At 40.2% G+C, this 18416-nt stretch overlaps 1 protein-coding gene across 1 annotated transcript in view; it reads right to left on the bottom strand.

Annotated features, from left to right (window-relative positions):
- Window positions 1–18416, bottom strand: part of PLCZ1 (phospholipase C zeta 1) — a 112123-nt gene that overhangs the window by 20683 nt on the left and 73024 nt on the right. Inside the window, exons 8-9 of the mRNA XM_074938211.1 lie at window positions 18002–18158; window positions 15018–15134 (exon numbers count right to left, since the gene is read on the bottom strand). Coding sequence (XP_074794312.1) covers window positions 15018–15134; window positions 18002–18158 — 274 coding nt within the window. The remainder of the gene's footprint in view (window positions 1–15017; window positions 15135–18001; window positions 18159–18416) is intronic.

Genomic DNA, 18416 nt, shown 5'->3' with positions numbered 1-18416 from the left:
TGTAGATCATCATTTAGCCTTGTAGTATCCATAGCAGCACAGCGGCCACTCAATGCGTTCTGTGCCGACAGCTGCAACAGACATGCTTCCTGTATCAATCCTTGCTCTAATTTGCTCCTGTTCCCACTCTAATCCTAGTCTTTACCTCCCTTTGGACACCCCACTCCTGACTCCTGGCTCTGACCTCCAGCCTGACTCCTGACCACAATTCCCATTCTGTCCTGATTCCTGCCTCTGACCATCGACCTGTCTTGTAACCACGATGCCGGTTCCGCCATCCGGCTCCACTCCGACCACTAGGCCTGACTCCTGTTTTAACCACAAGGTTGCACCGCCTACACCCTGGAGTGTTACATTATTAAATCAATCCAAAGAAGAGGGGAGGCGACTATTCCCTAAAAAAGGAACAAATTGAAGGTAGGAAAGGAGGAGAAGAGAAGTAAGAAACAAAGAAGTGGACAGGTCATCTACAAGGTGTTGGAGAACAAAAAGCATTTGAAGTGGTAAAATGACAGAGAGTTTTACAGTGTATAACAATGGAGCATTGATTATACATCTCAAGAAAAACAAATATAGGTCTGATCTAGGGCTGTCAAGCAATTAAAAAAATAATTGTGATTAATTGCGTGATTAATCACACTGTTAAACAATAATAGAATACCATTTATTTAAATATTTTTGAATGTTTTCTACATTTTCAAATATGTTGATTTCAATTACAACACAGAATACAAAGTGTACAGTGCTCACTTTATATTTATGTTTAATTACAAGTATTTGCACTATAAAAAAACAAAAGAAATAGTACTTTTCAGTTCACCTAATACAAATACTGTAGTGCAATCTCTTTATCATAAAGTTGAACTTACAAATGTAGACTTATGTATAAAAAAAATTGCATTCAAAAATAAAACAATGTAAATTTTTAGAGCCTGTAAGTCCACTCAGTCCTACTTCTTGTTAGACCAATAGCTCAGACAAACAAGTTTGTTTATATTTGCAGGAGATAATGCTGCCCATTTCTTGTTTACAATGACACCTGAAAGTGAGAACAGGCATTCACATGGCACTGTTGTAGCCCGCGTCTCGAGATTTTTAGGTGCCAGATGCGCTAAAGATTCATATGTCCCTTCATGCTTCAACCACCATTCCAGGGGACATGGGTCCATGCTGATTACGGGTTCTGCTCAATAACAATCCAAAGCAGTGCGGACCAGTGCATGTTCATTTTCATTATCTGAGTCAGATGCCACCAGCAGAAGGTTGATTTTCTTTTTTGGTGGTTTGGGTTCTGTAGTTTCCACATCTGAGTGTTGCTCTTTTAAGATTTCTGAAACCATGCTCTATGTCTTGTCCCTCTCGGATTTTCGAAGGCACTTCAGATTCTTAAACTTTAGGTCGAGCGCTGTAGCTTTTGGCCTTCCTTGAGGGCATTAGCTTTCTTGAGCTACAGCTCACTTCATTGTGGCATCCGATGAAGTGAGCTGTAGCTCACAAAAGCTTATGCTCAAATAAATTGGTTAGTCTCGAAGGTGCCACAAGTACTCCTTTTCTTTTTGAGGATACAGACTAACACGACTGCTACTCTGAAACCTGTCTATAGTCAGTTTCATTATGCCCCTCTTTTTTGTGAGGGTATCTAATACAGCAATTAGGAAAATGAGATGATAATCCACAAAAATTAGCAGGGTGATTCAGGGCCAGCAGTAGCCACTGACACTGTTATCACTATCTTGCTTTTTTTAAAATTTGAGTAGACTACAAGTTCACAGTGTCTTTTTAATTGCCTGCAGACACAGATTTAGTGAATTTAGTAAGGAATAATGATTTTGATGATCATAAAAAAAAAAAACCTTGATGAAATGAAGATTCTGTTAACGTGGCTTCTTGGCTAAAATCCATCATAGATTAAATTGGTAAATATTCTAGCAGGCGATAATGTGCTTCATGGTAATCAGGCTGCTTTGTGCTGCACAGTCATAAACCTGGCAGATCTGGGCACTTACGATTTTCTTTTGTAAGGAGAATCTACACAACAATCCCCGGATTATGGGCAGCCCGGAGGTGAGGTATGACAAGATCCAAGGCAGTAGAGAACCAGGCTCAAATTTCTTACTGGGTTCCATATTTTGTTAAAATTATACATGCAATTCTAATTTTCAGCATATTTTTTCCAAATGTATATGATTGTTTGTACTGCAATCTAGCGGCTTATTGACAGCATAGTGTTACCTTCCACTTAAGGTGGACGGAGCACTCAGTAGTAGTTAGTTACATAGTGCTTGAAGGCTGGCCTTGCCCTAGGAACCCTGATTGGCTGGGGATGGGCAGGTAAGAGAAGCTGGCCTCTCCCTCCCCACCTCACCCACCCAGAAAGCTCTCAGGAAATCCTGCTTCTGCTGCCGACTCCTCTGGAGCAGGGAGTTGCCTTTCTGTGGTTCAAGAACCCACACAAGCTGCAGGAAAAGGCATGTGCTGCCAAGGCAAACCTGAACTGCCCTGAGCTCAGGGCTGGTGGATAGGCCCAGTGAACAGCCCGTGTGTGTGTCCTATGCGTCTGCACTAAGTGCAAGAATAAGCCACGGCCCAAAGGGAAAGAGGTGCCTTAATCTGAGAATAAGGAGCCAGTGCTGGTGGTGGGGGGGCAGCCAGCACTGTATTTAGCTGGAATTAGAGTTCCTTTTAGGCAGCTTGGTTTTATGTCATACTCCCAATGACTGCACTTTTCAATGACACTGGTGTTCTGCACACGCTCATCAATGTATGAGGCGTGTATTCGGAGTGATTCCTGGGTGAATTTCTGCCTCACCAAAAGTTCTAAAAATCTGAAAAAAACTAGCAACGAGGGGAGCCCCCACCAAGCCAGGATGAAGTATTTTTAATGTGTTTATGTTTTAATGTTTGTTCCACGTCACCACTATGGGTTAGAGTTCCGTCATCTCCGAGATTTCTAGGATGCTGATCTTGGATCACTCAATAAAAATAACTCGAGGAGGGAGTAAACACAGGGGAGTGGGCGACCCTATCAGTGAGCTCACTGCAACACCACATGTCTGGGATTCAGGAGAAGCACAGTTTTTCCCTCTCTACTTCCAATCCCATCTAGGGTCTTTTCTAGCCATCAATACATGTGAGGCAGTTCAATAACACAATGAGAGACCTACCTCTAAAAATACTGAAACAGGGCACTCTTTAAGTTTCACTGGTAACAATTACAAAATGCTACAATCTAAATTTGATTCATGTGAATCAAAGTTGGATTCAGTTTCCTCAAAGATGTCAGATTGGGAACAAAGAATCTCCAGTGTTGGGGGGAAAGGGTGACAGAACTTTGAAGAAAGAATTCACTTGGCACTTGTGCCTTATTAGAAGATTAAATCTCCAGCATGGAGTTTAATACAAGATAACATTTTTCCACGCTGGCTAATTGAGTTTATAGAAAACTTTATTGAAATCTATTAATATAAGAAAATTAAGTATCCAAAATCTTTGTAAAATGGGAGAAATTATCTCAGTTTCCTGTTTATAAAATTCCCTTACCTAATTTGACTTTTCATTGCTTAGTCTAAAAATATTCTGTATGTCATTCTAATTTCTCCCAATTAAATCACTGTCTGCTTTATCTATCTCAGCAAAAACAAACAGTTAAGCTGACTCTGTTATCACCAAAAAGAAAAGGAGTACTTGTGGCACCTTAGAGACTAACCAATTTATTTGAGCATAAGCTTTCATGAGCTACAGCATTCAACCAGTTTCACATTATGAGTACAGTTGGAGAAATGAGTGTAATATAGAATTTACAAATAAAAGATCACTAGTTAAAATTGTAGAAGAAAATTATGGGAACTATGTTCTGAATGTCTGTCACAAGGCTTTCCAGTTTCTGTGCTGTTTTGTGCTAAATTGAAGTTTATAAAATAATAATAATACTCTGTTTATTTATTTATTTATTTATTTACTGCAATGACACTAACGTCTTATTAACACATTTAGACCAAAAAGAAGCTCACCTACCTGAAGAAAATGAGGTCTGATAAGGATATTTTAGATAAATATTTATTACTAGACCATAAATAACTGAAATATTTGATTGTAAACTGATTTCTTGTGTATCTATTATGCCAAAATGCATAATGAGAGTAGCCTTTTGAATTGTTAAGGTTTGGGGGGGTTTCTTTTCTTTTTTGCATTTAACTTGTTTTACTGGACTTCTGGACATGTTTGTTTGTTTGTTAAACTTTTTGTTACTATGAACAGCTCAGAACACTTACCTGTTTTCCTTTAGTATCGTTACAACTATAATTTTATTTACAGACAGAATAAAAACTTCACATAGTTTTAAAAAATTCCTGAGTATGACGTCGTTTGCTATTGAGCAGATCTGACAGATTAAGACTCCTAAGCTTTTTTTGCTCAAACAGGAAAATATCATTTTATGGACTTTTGCCTTTTTGGTGTGACAAATTAACTAGTGCATTGCATTCATGCAATCCTATATTTTTTTTAAATAGTTTCATACATTTCTCTTGTCCTGTGTACTATTTATAAGTTTAATAAACTTCTGATTGGAGGCCCCTTTGTTCTATGGATTCCTTTCATTTTAATGGGTAGGGGAAAGGGAGGATCCTGGCAGCAGTGGCTGGCAGGAGAAGGAAGTCCTATCAGCACAACTCCACTAGATTCTGACAGGTAGAGAAACAGGGATGCTGGAAGTAATGCAAAGATACAGGTTCTTCAGATTCCTTGCCCACTCCACAAGGATGGAATGTGGGGGCAGGGGCTTTGATCTCCTACCATGACGAATCAGAGAGAACTAATGGGAACTTCAAAGAATTTTCCTTTCCAATGGCCCAATTGCACAAGTTTCTGAAGTATCTAATTTTGCCCCCGGTGAAAACCTGAAGACAATATTCCCACATTATTACAACAGCAAATGAAGAACTTCTCTTTACTTTGGTAATTCCAAGTGTATGTGGTCAAAACAAGCCCTCTTTTGGAGATACACATATATGTGTATATGATAGTGTACTTAACGATATATTTGTTGTGACAGAGTGGAATTTCTACATAAAATAAACAAAAAGACTGAATACAGACCATCATTCACTTAACTTCAAAAAAAACCCAGATACCTGGGATGGATCTGATGGTAAATGTAGCCCTAATTGCGAAATATGGTAATATTCTACTCTTTGAAATGTTGCAGTAGTCAACTACTGGAGTGATTTAACTGCATAACTACTCTTTAGTGATTACAGTTTTGTATATATTTAGATCATAAGCTTTTTTTGGCAAGAAACATTTGTTTGTTCTGTATTTGTATACAGACAATTACAATGGGGTCCTGGTCCATGACTGGGGTTCTAGGTGCTACCGTAGTAAAAATAGTAATAATAAGAAGACGAATACACTATACTATCAGATAATATTATCATGCCCCACAATACACCTTGAATAGTATGGAGAGCACTAAAGAAACTCACTGGCAGTGTGGCAGCCTAGAATTCATCCTTCCTGGTGGGATGAAATGGGGAGAAAGTAAAGCACCTCCCCACACTGAAAACAATAGCTAGAAAATGGGGGGTGAAAAAGGAAGATAGAAAAGGAAAATTACCTCCCACAGGAACAAGAAGTAGCAGGGGAATAGATGCAAGACCTCACCCACCCACTCCCCAGAAGGTAGGAAAAGGTGGGAAATAGAGGAACTTACCTCGTTATCAGCCACCATAAAGGAGGCAAACAGAATGGGTGGAAAGAGCTTGTTCCAAACAATAGCAGGAAGAATGAAAACAGCAACAAACACTGCATTATAATGTCAGGTTATTACCCCATTGTATTTCTGTGCAAAGTCGTTTGATGATGAAGTGGCATTTTGGCTCTTAAAGAGTGAGGACAGCTGGAGAGTAGACCTCTTACTGTGGAACTACCTGGTTTTTTTAGATTGCTCCACTTTAGCTGTGTGAGAGTTTCATTCTTAGGTTACGTTATTAAGATGATCAGAGTCTCTGTTTCAATCACAAGTTCTTTGGTTATTTTAGATTTCAGCACTTTATAATAAGCGTACACATAGCCCATAAAGAGTACTTCTTCATATTAGGGGATTCAGTCACAGACCAGCTATGCGAGAATTGCTAAGGGTCATTTCAGGCTTGTAAGCCAAAACAAAACTGTTCAAAATAAATTTCATAACACAAATTGTGGTGCTCTCAGGCAGCATATAGATCTAGATCAGTGCTCCTAAGTATATCAATAAACATATTTTTGGTTCTTCTAAACTAAAATTCTGTACCTGGTATGCCATGCTGTCATTACACAAATAATGGTAAATTCTGGTCATTCTTTTAGCTTGTTATTGTATATTTTATATTGATATCTGTTTATTTAAATAACTGCACTGAGTTTTCTTCCAGTGCATAAACATTTGCATTCCATTTTATTTAATAAATAAAAAAGAAGAAGATATGGATGTGCTAAAGTAGTTCTTTCCACAACTACACTAATTGTATAAGGGAAGCATACTAATTTTAGCTGACAACAGGAAGTTGCTGCGGTGCTCTTCCTCTTTGTAAAAGTCTATCTTCACAAAGCCCATTTTGATCTTTTAAGGTCTGTATTTTTAATAAATGCTCCATTCTAGGGTTAATGTTTTTAATGGAATGGGCACAAGCACCCAGTAAAACTAAGAAAATATCACTTGAGGCAGGTAAAGGAAAATACTTTCTGTTGACTGCTGATTTTTTAAGTTATTCATCGTGATAAATCATCACTCTCAGGTCCATTCCTCTCACCATGGCTAAGGGCCTGGTCCAATGCCCACTGAAATCAATATCAACAACTTGTTTTCTGGGCAGAAAGCTGCAAATAGTAAAATATTGCCCCAATAAATGGGTAGCGGGCTAAGGTGGATTTTTTCTCTAGGTTTATCCTCTGTGACACAGAGGCTCATTTGTGGTTCACTACTCTGCATCAGCAGCTCTTGTCAGGCGTGAGATAGATACTCACTAAAACTAACATACTGTTGTCATAATCTGTATCTAAAATGTGCCATGTAAGATATCACTGGAAAACGAATCACTCAATAACCATTAATATTCTTGAATGATGTATGGACCAGATGTGTACAAAAAGTTATAAACAGGTGCTAGAATTATGTTTTTAAACTGTTTGGCAAGCAATGCATCAGCCCAGTATTCCCAAGAAAAAGGAATATGTATTTGTTTGTCTGACCAGCCTGGTTGTCAAGCAGAGACAATGCTTACCTTACATATAAGGTAAACAAAGCTATCAGACTGGGGGAGAAGATGGCATGACATCTTTTAATATGCTTGACAATGGCATGACAATGAGTAGGGGGTTTGGAAGTTCACAGGAACGGAAGAACAGCATGAGGTTATCATGTGTCTGGGGACAAAACAGTAAATCTGGGAAGATATAATGAGAGAGGAGAAGTCATATTTGCATCCATCACTAGATGGGTGCAAAGGGCCAGAGCTCAAGAAAGATGGGTCCTTCAACCAAGGGGATTGCAGTCTCTGGGAATGGAAGATTGATACAGACCTTGAACAAAGATCGTAGCTTGTTAAGTTAGGTCCTAGCCATTAGAAAGTGTATTTTTACTTTTGTTTGTTTATAACTCTTTCTAACTTTATTCCTTCTACTTGGTATTGCTTACTCTCTGTCCTTTTGTTAATAAACTTGTTTTATTTTTACAATAAATCAACTTAATGTGGTGTTTGAAGGGAAGGGTGTATTTACCCCCGTTAAATTAATAAGCTTTTATATCTTTACAGGACAGGAATGGACACTTCAGGGCAAACAATTTTGGGTAAATTCAGGACTGAGAGCGTGTTAAGTAGTAACCAAGGCTGGTGGAGGCCAGGGTGGGGCTATTGTGCTGTAGGCAGGCTCCTGGAGTCAGAGATGCCGATGCAGGGATGTACAGCACACAGACACTCAGGGTGTGACCTGCCTGCTTGTCTGCTGGTGCACAGGATGTGAGCCACAGCATCAGAGCATTTAAGGCACCCAGGATTACAAGGCAAGCAGTGATACAACCCCTCACTGGTCGAGACTGAAACCCAGAACATGACATCCTCAACCCCAAAATCTGAAATAGAGACCAAACTTACCTGAAAGGAATGATTACTGAGATGAGTTTGCTCTGATGAATCAATCATTAGATAAGGGAAGAGGTGGATGTATTCTCTGAAATATGCAGCTATTAGTACTAAGCATAAACACCTAAAGAATTGTAGACAGATGCAAAGGGAGCATGTGTATGCAGAGTAGTTGTTTCCCACACAAATGTTCAGAACTTTATGTAGGGAGGTCTAATAAAAATGAATAGAACATGAATACTTTAGACTGAGAGCTAAGAACAGGTCTTCACTGAAAAAGGAAGGGATACAAGGATTACTGATGCCCATGTCAAAAGAAATGAAACTGAAGCCATTGTGAGGGCTGGCAACAGAAGAAGTAAAAGAAGTGTGATTTGTTCATAGAAGTTCTACAGGTTTATTGAGATCTTCTTTGCTGTCTTCTTTAGAGTCAGACTGAGAGACACCCATCTTTTATATTAGTCAAACATGGGGAAGGCTCTCTAAGAAGAAAGACTACAGCTGATTTTCCAGGCTAGTTAGTGATGGAAAATGTCAGAAACCACAGCCTTTTGTGGTGATCTCATGGCAGGCATGTCCCATTAATTCGAAGGACAAGGTGACTGCTGCCATAACTGACACATCAATGTGCCATCATACTATATGGACTGTCTGGATAAGAGACCTGCATGACCTGTGAATATGCTGCACAGCTTAGTCAAACATCAAGGAAGGCCTCAAATTCTTAGAAGCCTCAACACATGAGAACTCACTGTGTAACCCGCACACCTCCTGGGTGTGTTGTTCTGTCCCATCTAGTGGCACCAAGACCACTTAGAGCAGTAGTGGGCAACCGTCAGGGTAAATCACTGGCGGGCCGCAAGACAGTTTCTTTACATTGATGATCTGCAGGCACGGCCGCCCGCAGCTTCCAGTGGCCGCAGTTCGCCATTCCTGGTGCAGGCCGCAAGGATGTGCTGACTGCTGCTTTCCACAGCTCCCATTGGCCGGGAATGGCGAACGGGGGGCCACTGGGAGCTGCGAGCAGACATGCCTGCGGATGGTCAATGTAAACAAACTGTTTCCCGGCCTGCCAGCAGATTACCCTGACAGGCCGCGTGCAACCCATGGGCCACAGGTTGCCCACCACTGACTTAGAGAGATTAATGAGTCTGCTCTACAGCCTTAGCTAAGGGCCATATCCAGGGCCATCCTTAGGCATACGCAGCATACACGGCTGCATAGGGCACCTGAAAATTTGGGGCATCCCTGGGTCTTAGTGTCCACCTTCCCACCTCTTCCTATCTCTGTTCTGACCCTTCCTGCAGGCTCCCACCACAGCTGGCTGCTGCAGCCTGGTGAGTCTTCCTCCAGAGGGGATCTAGTACTTAAAAGTGAACAAGCCTTCCAGCCTGTCAAACCTATTAGCACAACACTGAAACTGTTAAAGAGCCATTCAAGTGGTAATGAAGCCATTTAACTGGCATTTGCCAACCCCCAGGTATATACTGTCAGTTTCTAAATTTACTGACAAAAACAGTTGTGCGTTACTGTCATATTAACTCAGAACATGTTAGTCTACAGGACGTTAGTTTAAAATTTGCTTTAAAAATATTTCATTAGTGTGTTGCTGACGATTATAAAATCATATGTCTAAAAAATCCTTGCATAGATTTTTTGATGCAGAGTCTGAGTATTCATCTTTAGCCTTAACTGCTTGGATCTTCAGACATATAGTTTTTGAAATAAATCTTCAAAAGACCACCCTTATCTAAAATACAAATGGAAGCCTGGGCTGCCGCCAGGCACAGAAACACCAGTTTAATAATACTGCAGAGGGCCCCATTAAATCCTAAGGACGGCCCTGGGCATATGGCTTTTAGCTCATGCAGTAGAGGCTCATGCACTAAACTCCAGAGATCTCAGGTTCAGTCCCACCCATCAATGACCATGCTCTGTCAGTGTTATAACTGCACTAGAGTTGCCACCTTTTTAATGGCTGGTAACTGGACCCCCATTGCCCCACCCTGTCTCTCACTGGATATTCTCCATGCCCCACTTCCCCTTCCAGCTGGGCTCCCTCTGCTCTGGGGCTGGGATGAGAGCTGCTGCAGCCTGACAAGGAACCTGCCTGCAGGTAGACAGCCGCCCTGGATGAGCAGGAGCTGACGCAGGTTAATGATCCTGAACTTCCCCGCACCCCACAGTAACTGGACTTTTGGTGTCTGGTCAGTACACCGGACACTGCCAATTCCCCTTTTCGACCAGACTTTCTAGTAAAAAACCGGGCACCTGGCAACCCTACACTGCACTTGAAGAAGAAGTTTTATCAAAGGCCTCTTGTACGTTGGAGTTCCCAGGATGAAACTCAGGCCATAGTGCTGGTAAAGCCAAGGAAGAAAAAGGGACAGTTGGGGAAGATCTACTGAGTGGAGCTTTGATAATTGAGCCTTGAAATTCAGTCATGTTTGGTGAAATGAACCTAATTAAATCAGTATCTCAGGGTATCTACTTGGGTCTTAAAGGCTTGAAACCCACATATACAAAAACTACCAACCTGTTCCCATATTTACTGCACTTTACAATGCTTCTTCAAAGGCAGATTCAAATGATAGCAAGAAGGGGACTGAGCCAACCTCTTCGTCCTTTTATTTTTAATACTTCTATCAAGGAGCCTGTGATGTGGTATACAAACCCCACACTGGGACAGAAGGGGTTAAAGGACAATACTGGGCCCAGCTAGCCCTGCCCCTCCAACCCTGCTGAGCATGCTCCAACTGGAGACAGGGTGGAAAAAGGAGCAATCCAGCTCACAAGGCTGAGAGTTGCACAGACCTACCCTGCAGGCCGCTGCCAAAAGGGGCTAGAGACACCTCCCTGAAATACCAGGACTGTTTGCTGAGCCCAGTTGGTGCTGGCAGTTTGGTTTCCTTTTTATTTTTTCTTATCTGGGGTCAGAAGCGGAGGTAGCAGTGCTAGGAAGCAACCCAGAGAGGGTAATTCAGAGGGTCCACCTCCAACCCCGGGGTCAATGCTGCTGACTCTCCCAGGGCCCTGGGTCAGAGCCCAGTGGAGTGTGCAGGCCTGGGCTCCCCTATCACTACCCCACAACCGAGTGGATGCTAACCACTAGGCCACCCAGCCTTCCAAGGACCCTACTATAGAGCCCAAAGCCTCCATATATAAGGTATGAGCCTTTGGGATCCAAGCCTTTAGAGGAATGACTCAGAAATAAAAATCTACAGAACAAAGAGCCTAGTTAGAAAGGTTGGAATAATTTAGAGCTGAGTGAGGTTCAGATCCAACACATGGACCTATCCCACAGAAAGTGCTGATTGAGATGTAATTGCCTTCTCAATGAGAAGCAAATAAAATCAATGAATGTCAGGCATGATGGACCTGAGAGGTGAACTCAGTGCACAACTGAGCACCTTCTTGCCAAATGCCCTTCAACCAGCTATTTAAGAAATAAACCAACTGGTCTGTAATGGTAATGAATATGCAGGTTATACAAAAAGTGTATCAATCAGTTACAGTCTCAGGTATATCAACCCCCAACAGAGTGGCAAGACTGCAATGAGAAACAACCACTGAGATGGAACCTGAGCAAACAACTTTGAGCTGGAACTGGAAACACTGCCAATGCACCTTCAGCAACAATTCTTCTGAGGACAAAATCAATATCATAAACAGGCCTATATGATGGCATGGTCCAAAAACAAGTATACTAATGTTAAATATATATGTGTGTGTCAATTGTTACGTTTACTATTAACATCAAACCTAACTAACTAAACGTATATATAAAACATAAACAAGCAGCTAAGACAGCAATGGGGAAGAAGGGCAAATGTTTCCAAATCTCACAATCTGTGGCAACAAAAATGGTACTAAGGGATTTGGGGGCTCTGAGTCCTTTTATTGCCAACCAGGCAGAGCTGTGTGGAGGAATATAAGCAATCCCAACAGCCACTACTTTCTAGATCACTCCAAGCTTTTGGAATTAACAGTATGCATGTCTCAAGAGTGGCAAACTGCAGAATCAGAAATGTAAGCTTGAGGCATTCCTGTTTTGGTTGCATTCAGGATCCCAGCACCAGGAATAGGGATTTATCAGAACTGAAGCTTTGTTCATAGTGCTCCTTTTTAAGTTCTGTATTTATAATACACTGAGAAAGTAACTGGGGAAAACACAAACTATTAGAAGTTTAAATGATAAATTAAAAATTGGTTCTGAGAAGGTGACTGCCTCTTTAAATTGAGTGCACTTTGAAAACTGAGTTTAGAGACAGCAAAAGGACATAGGAAAATCAAGCAGTGCAGAGTTAGAATAAGAGAAAACATAGCTGTGAAAAGGATTACTCAATTTCTCGCTTTTAGATAATGTCGAAGAAAGTAACAGAGTGATTTAGAAAATGATTTTATTACTGGGTGTTTTTTAAACACACAAAAAAAGAGAAAAAATAGAGAAATGAGAGTTAACAAAACCATTAAAAAGGGGGGGAAATTGTTAACAGTTGAGAGCCCCTCCAAAGCATAGTCAGTGGAAAAGTCATGTTTCCTTGTAACTATTTCAAATTAGAAACGAATTTGAGTGGAGGAGAAAATGATAAAACTATCAAAACCAACTTTACACTGCAAATAAGCAAGTCAAACATAGATGAGAAGATCCTCAACCTCATTTCACCTAATTTGCACCACAAAACAGTGGGAAATACACCTGATGGCCCAGATCCACAAAGTGATTTAGGCATCACAACAGAGTGTCACAATCCCTAACTTTTATGCACCTAGAAAATCAGTGAAACAACAATGTGATGCACAAAGCCTGAATTAAGTGCCTAAGCTCCCTGTGCAACGATTGAGGAGGGATACGGGCATCTTAGAATGTGATCCAGCACATTAGGTGGGAAGCTGACTATGCTAGCCAATGGCGGATGCCAACAAGAGGGGTGTGGCCCGAAGGCCTGCCATCTAAGGAGTTAGATGCTTAAGCCTGGGCACTGGGTAGTCACCTACCTTTGCTTGTGATCCACAGCCAGAACCCATCTCCTGAAGTCAGGCAGTTTAGGTGAATAAGCCATTTCTAGCAAGAATGAGTTAGTCACCTGCCTAACTAGACACAAAACAGCAGGAGGAAGAGGAGGTTTCCCCCTTTTAACTTTCAGGCTAGTGCACTCATCTGGTATGTGGGAGACCTGGATTCATTTCTCCCCACCGCTTGAGGAGGAGAGAGGATTTGAATAGCGTCTCCTACTTCACAGGTGGGTGCTCTAACCACTGAGCTATGGGATATTGTGATTGGGAGTCTCAATCAGTCCTGTTGAAGCTGTTCTACTTTGTATAAATCAGTGTTTCCCAATCGGTGTGCTGTCAAGCCTGAACAGGTGAGCTTCAGAATTTTTTGAAAAAGTACATGTGAGAACAAGGGGAAGAAAGCTGCCTTCTGGCTGGCCATCTGCCTCACTGCCCCGCCTCCTCCAGGGGTGAAGCAACCAATCAGAGCTCAATCTCCCTCTCCTCCCTCCTCCCATCCTGCTTGAGCAACAGCTTGGCTCTTGCTCCTTCCCTTCCCTCCTTCAGCTGCCAGCTGGGGGTGGGGGAAAGAGTCCCTGGAGCTGGAGGTGTGCTGTGGCAGAGAAAAGGTTGGGAACCATTGGTATAAATAATTAAATAGTCACTGAGCAAGAGAGAGATAATGAATGACTCTTTAACCTGGTGGTTAGGACACCCACTATGAGGTAGGAAACCCTGGGTACAGTCCTCTTGCTCCAGTGACCACTTAATTATTTATTTAGCTATCTCTTCCAGGGCCTAGGTTAAAGGCCATTCTCAGGAGAAGGCAGGTATGGCTGAAGTATATCTGCATTCCAGTAATTCTCAGCTGCCCTTGGGGAGTTGGGCAGCAGAGTGTAATTTAGAACAGTTTTGAGACTCTTATCAGTTACGCTGAGAATATGGACAGACCTCAGCAAGTCTCAGGATCAGGAAGTTGGCAAAATGGCTAACGTTACCTTTCCACTTTTCTCCTCCCTCAGCTGCACCAAACATAGCTTGGTCACAGCCGACAATCTGGCGTGGAAGTTGTGAGGTTTAATGAACATAAAATGTGTAAGGATATAATTCATTCAATTTTTTTAAATGAATATTGAAAATTATCCTGATTATGAGTACTGTGTTTATTGTACAGTACACTCACTGTTTTTTCAAGGGCTGAGGTAACATAGTTAACATAATCTTAGCCCCAGAAGGCAGGGAGTAAATCTCAGACAATCTCAGAGAAATAATTGAGCTATATTGATTAAAAGTGTATCCCAAATTTAAAACAATAAAGACACTTGACCAGAAAGGAGGTATAGCATTTTAAATTTTCTAATTAACTTCTGAATTCTGTTTATATCCAAGTTTTCGCTGCAGTTTTGTATAGGATTTTTTATTTGTAAGTGATTCTTTAACTTTAGGAACTGGTGCAGAGAGTACTATAAACATTGAATTTCTGGTCTGATGAGAGGAGGAGTATAGACAGTATTGTTTTTAGTATCCACTAGCAGTCATCAAAAATGGCATAGCAGTCTAAAAGGCGAGTTAAAGATCTATTGCTATATTACAACTGCAATAATTATGAGATATTTGGAGTGAGATAACAGCCATTAAGATACATTAATTGAAAAAGTATTACTGTAGTCAGACCAATCTATGTTCTAAGTCCTTAATAATGGAAGATGAGGCCACCATTGTATATTGACCTTAACATAATGATGAGAGCAAGAAAACTCATGTCATAATACTTAGGATTATGGAGAAAATATCTACCTAAATATTATGTGATATGCAATAATTCAGCAAACAATTTTGAAAAGCTTATATCCAAAGAGTCTGTGCTGGACTCTAAAATAGCACACACTGGATGATAGCACATACCCATCTGACATCCTACGTTCCAGAATTCTTGAGGATTATAATTAGAAGAGGTCGCCCTAGTCCCTTTGGGATAAATTCTTGTAATAAAGTTGGCAGTATGCAAAACAAATTCATTAGCTGAAAAGAGAATAAAAAAATTTTAAGACAGGCATTACTAAAAAATACATATAAACAGATCTTGTTTCAAATAAATATTCAGATTATGTGATTTTTAGTCCTGATACAATTAACAGAGTAGTGATGTTCATATTTCTTTAAAATATTTCCCTGCCTATCTAATGTTACCTAAGTATGTGCACTACTTTAAAAAAAGAAGACTAAATTCATAGTTAAAATCCATATAATTTGGTAATAATTAGTAACAGTAACTAAGGATGCAGTAACTAAGTTTCAATGAAGTCACACAAATGAGGGTCATTCTTGTCAGTTGCCAGCTTGTGCAGATCAAGGAGTGACTGGTTCACATTCTTTTCCAGCTATTTTCTTCTGGAAAATATTTCACTATTTTTGTTATTGGTGGTTTGTGTTAATGTGTATGTTTTACACTAAAAATAAGCATAGTCTTTTAGGGAATGGGGAGGACTGGAAATAAGAAATGTGCTATAAAACCATTTACTACTACAAGTGCTCAGTAGGTAAATTCTAGCCCTGGTTGGTATTAGCTAAGAGTTGTGCACTCTTGATTGCTGTCTCGTGACCTACATACAATGAATTACTAATTTGGCCCAGTGAAGAGGTTTCTATAACACAAAACTCACAACATTTAGTTGATAACCTTGTTCAGTCTTTGGAGAGAGGCTGGCTATTCAATGGGCATGGAGATTGACCTTCTCACTTCTAGAAGTATTCACGTCTTGAACAGGTCTGAAGCACGCTGGCAGGGAGGAGGTAGTTTTACTGTTACCAGTACTATTCCTGTGTTGTAATTAATCAGAGAACTTCAAGTCTTCAGCATCGTGAAGCTGACAGCTTAAGGGCATAACCTGGGTTGCATAAGGGCAGCTTGGCACCACTTTTCCAGTGGTACCAGCTATGACATTATCTGATTAAAATATTACCATATAGATCATTGTTGCAACCACTGTTATATAATTGCAACAAATCTTGTACAAAATGTTGCATGTAAGATGCCTACGGAATGTTATGATTCGCTGAATATGATTATGCTATTTGTGTGCATGTATCATTTTTATATTTGAAGTTATGAGTATTGGCTCTATACCTGTATTTCAGATGTTTGCTCCTGGGGTAACGACCACAAGATAGTTAGCCAGCACATCTTGGAGGGACTATTCAAATTGAGTGGCCCACCAAAAGAACATTTAACTGACAATGGACCATGGGAGATGCCCATCTACACTTAATGGAATTTCCTGCTATGACTAAGTGGAATCAAGCATCACATGTGACTTGTCTGTGTGACTCCAAACACCATCTTGCTACCTGTAATTTTCCAAAGAGCTTTGTTTGAAACAATGAATTCCCTCCACATGGCAGAAGCTATAAAAGGCTCTGGAAACACCTCCATTTTGCCTCTTTCCTGCTCAAACCTCTGGACTTATACTAATGGGAGCATTCTAACCAAGGGACTGAGGTCCTTCCAATGATTTGGAAGCAACCAAAGACTTATCAAGCCAGCAGTTTATTCCATCACTGCTACAAGCCTGAACCAAAAACTTTTCAATTACTGTATGTATTTGATTCCCTAAACCAATTTTAACTCTCACCTTTCTTTCTTTCTTTTTATAAATAAACCTTTAGATTTTAGATACTAAAGGATTGGCATCAGCATGATTTTTGGGTAAGATCTGAGTGTGTGGCTGGTTCTTTGGGATCAGAAGAACCTTTTGTTTGATGAGACCAGTTTTAAAGAACCACTTATCTTTAAATCCAGTGTTTTTGGTGGTGATACAAGGACTGGCATGCCTAAGTAAACTGTTTTTCTGACTTCTTGTTAGCCAGTGTGGTGAAACAGAAGTTTACTTTTGTTGCTTGTTTGGTATATCTTATTGAAGAATAACCACCAGTTTGGGGTGTGTCTGCCCTATTTCTCAGCAGTTTGTCCTGAATTTGGTATTCTCAGTTGTGACTAGGGTGACTAGATGTCCCGATTTTATAGGGACAGTCCCAATATTTGGAGCTTTTTCTTATATAGGTGCCAATTACCCCCGCCCCGTCCCAATTTTTCACACTTACTATCTGGTCACCCTAGTTGTGACCCACAAAGGCATGGTTACACCAGCCACTGAAGGATCTGCACTGTGCAGGGGGATTCTCAGGTGGCATAGAATTGCCAGAGAAGCTTCTATGCCAAACTTCTTCCTTGTGAACAGTGATATCGAACTGTCTTAACATTCCCACAGGTCTTTTGGCAGCTGGCTCAAGTTAAAGCGGCCTGAGGTTGCCCTAAATGCTGCTTGGGGACCAGAGTGGTGCAGACCAGGCCAGAATAGTAATTCTACATAATTCAACTTGGCTGTGAGGGCAACCTACATGCTTTGGGGGTTATTCTCCCTTCAGTCTGCACATGCAATTGCCATTAAGGCAAATGGGAGTGCATATACACATCAAAGAATAAAGCCCATTATATGGTAAAAATGTGTTCCATATATGTTCAAGTACAGACTGTAAGATTACTCAGAACTATTTGATACAAACACACCGATAATTCTTTGCAACAAAACATAACATATTCATATGGTTCCTTTACTATGCAATGTTTGTTTTTATGAGACAATGTGAATTAAAAACAATACTGAACAAAATATTTTATTTAGAAAAAATATTTCATTTTGCAAATATTTCATGAAGCAACAAATGCAAATCTGCAACCCTATTGCCAGAATATTTCTAAAACTGCGTTATAAAACAAACCAATAAATTGGAGACTATATCTTTCATAACGTTTATTGACTCTTCTGACAGCTAAGCAATGAACTGTGGCAACATTATAACTTTTATCTGATTAAACCAAAAGAAATTACCTGTCTGTTTGGCAAGTTTTCGTGCTCGAACTTCTCCAAGTGAATTCATTTCATAGAACTTCTGATTAGCTCTTGAATGCTCAAAGCTTTTAAATTTTTCAGCTTTGGTATAAATCACAAGTTCTGAGAGCTCCATGGCCAGTTTTATCTTCTTAGTCTATAAATATAACATGAGATAATTGAAGAATATACATTTTAATATTTTCATGTATTTAATTACTGTTACTGCCAATCCAGAAAATAACTTTCAATGATTTATGCATGAAGATGCTAAAATGAGAAAAGCCACATGAATCTCTAGATGCTCTAGGTCAGAGTAGTCAGTGCGTTATATTGTATTTAGTAAATACAAAATACCAGATACATACAAATAATGTATATAAATGTATGAAAAACATTAGTTTACTTACCAAGC

The sequence above is a fragment of the Natator depressus genome, chromosome 1 (genome assembly GCF_965152275.1).
Source record: "Natator depressus isolate rNatDep1 chromosome 1, rNatDep2.hap1, whole genome shotgun sequence".
NCBI lineage: Eukaryota > Metazoa > Chordata > Testudines > Cheloniidae > Natator > Natator depressus.
The sequence above is the reverse complement of the archived record's forward strand: the minus strand, read 5'-3'. Positions and strand labels throughout refer to the sequence as shown.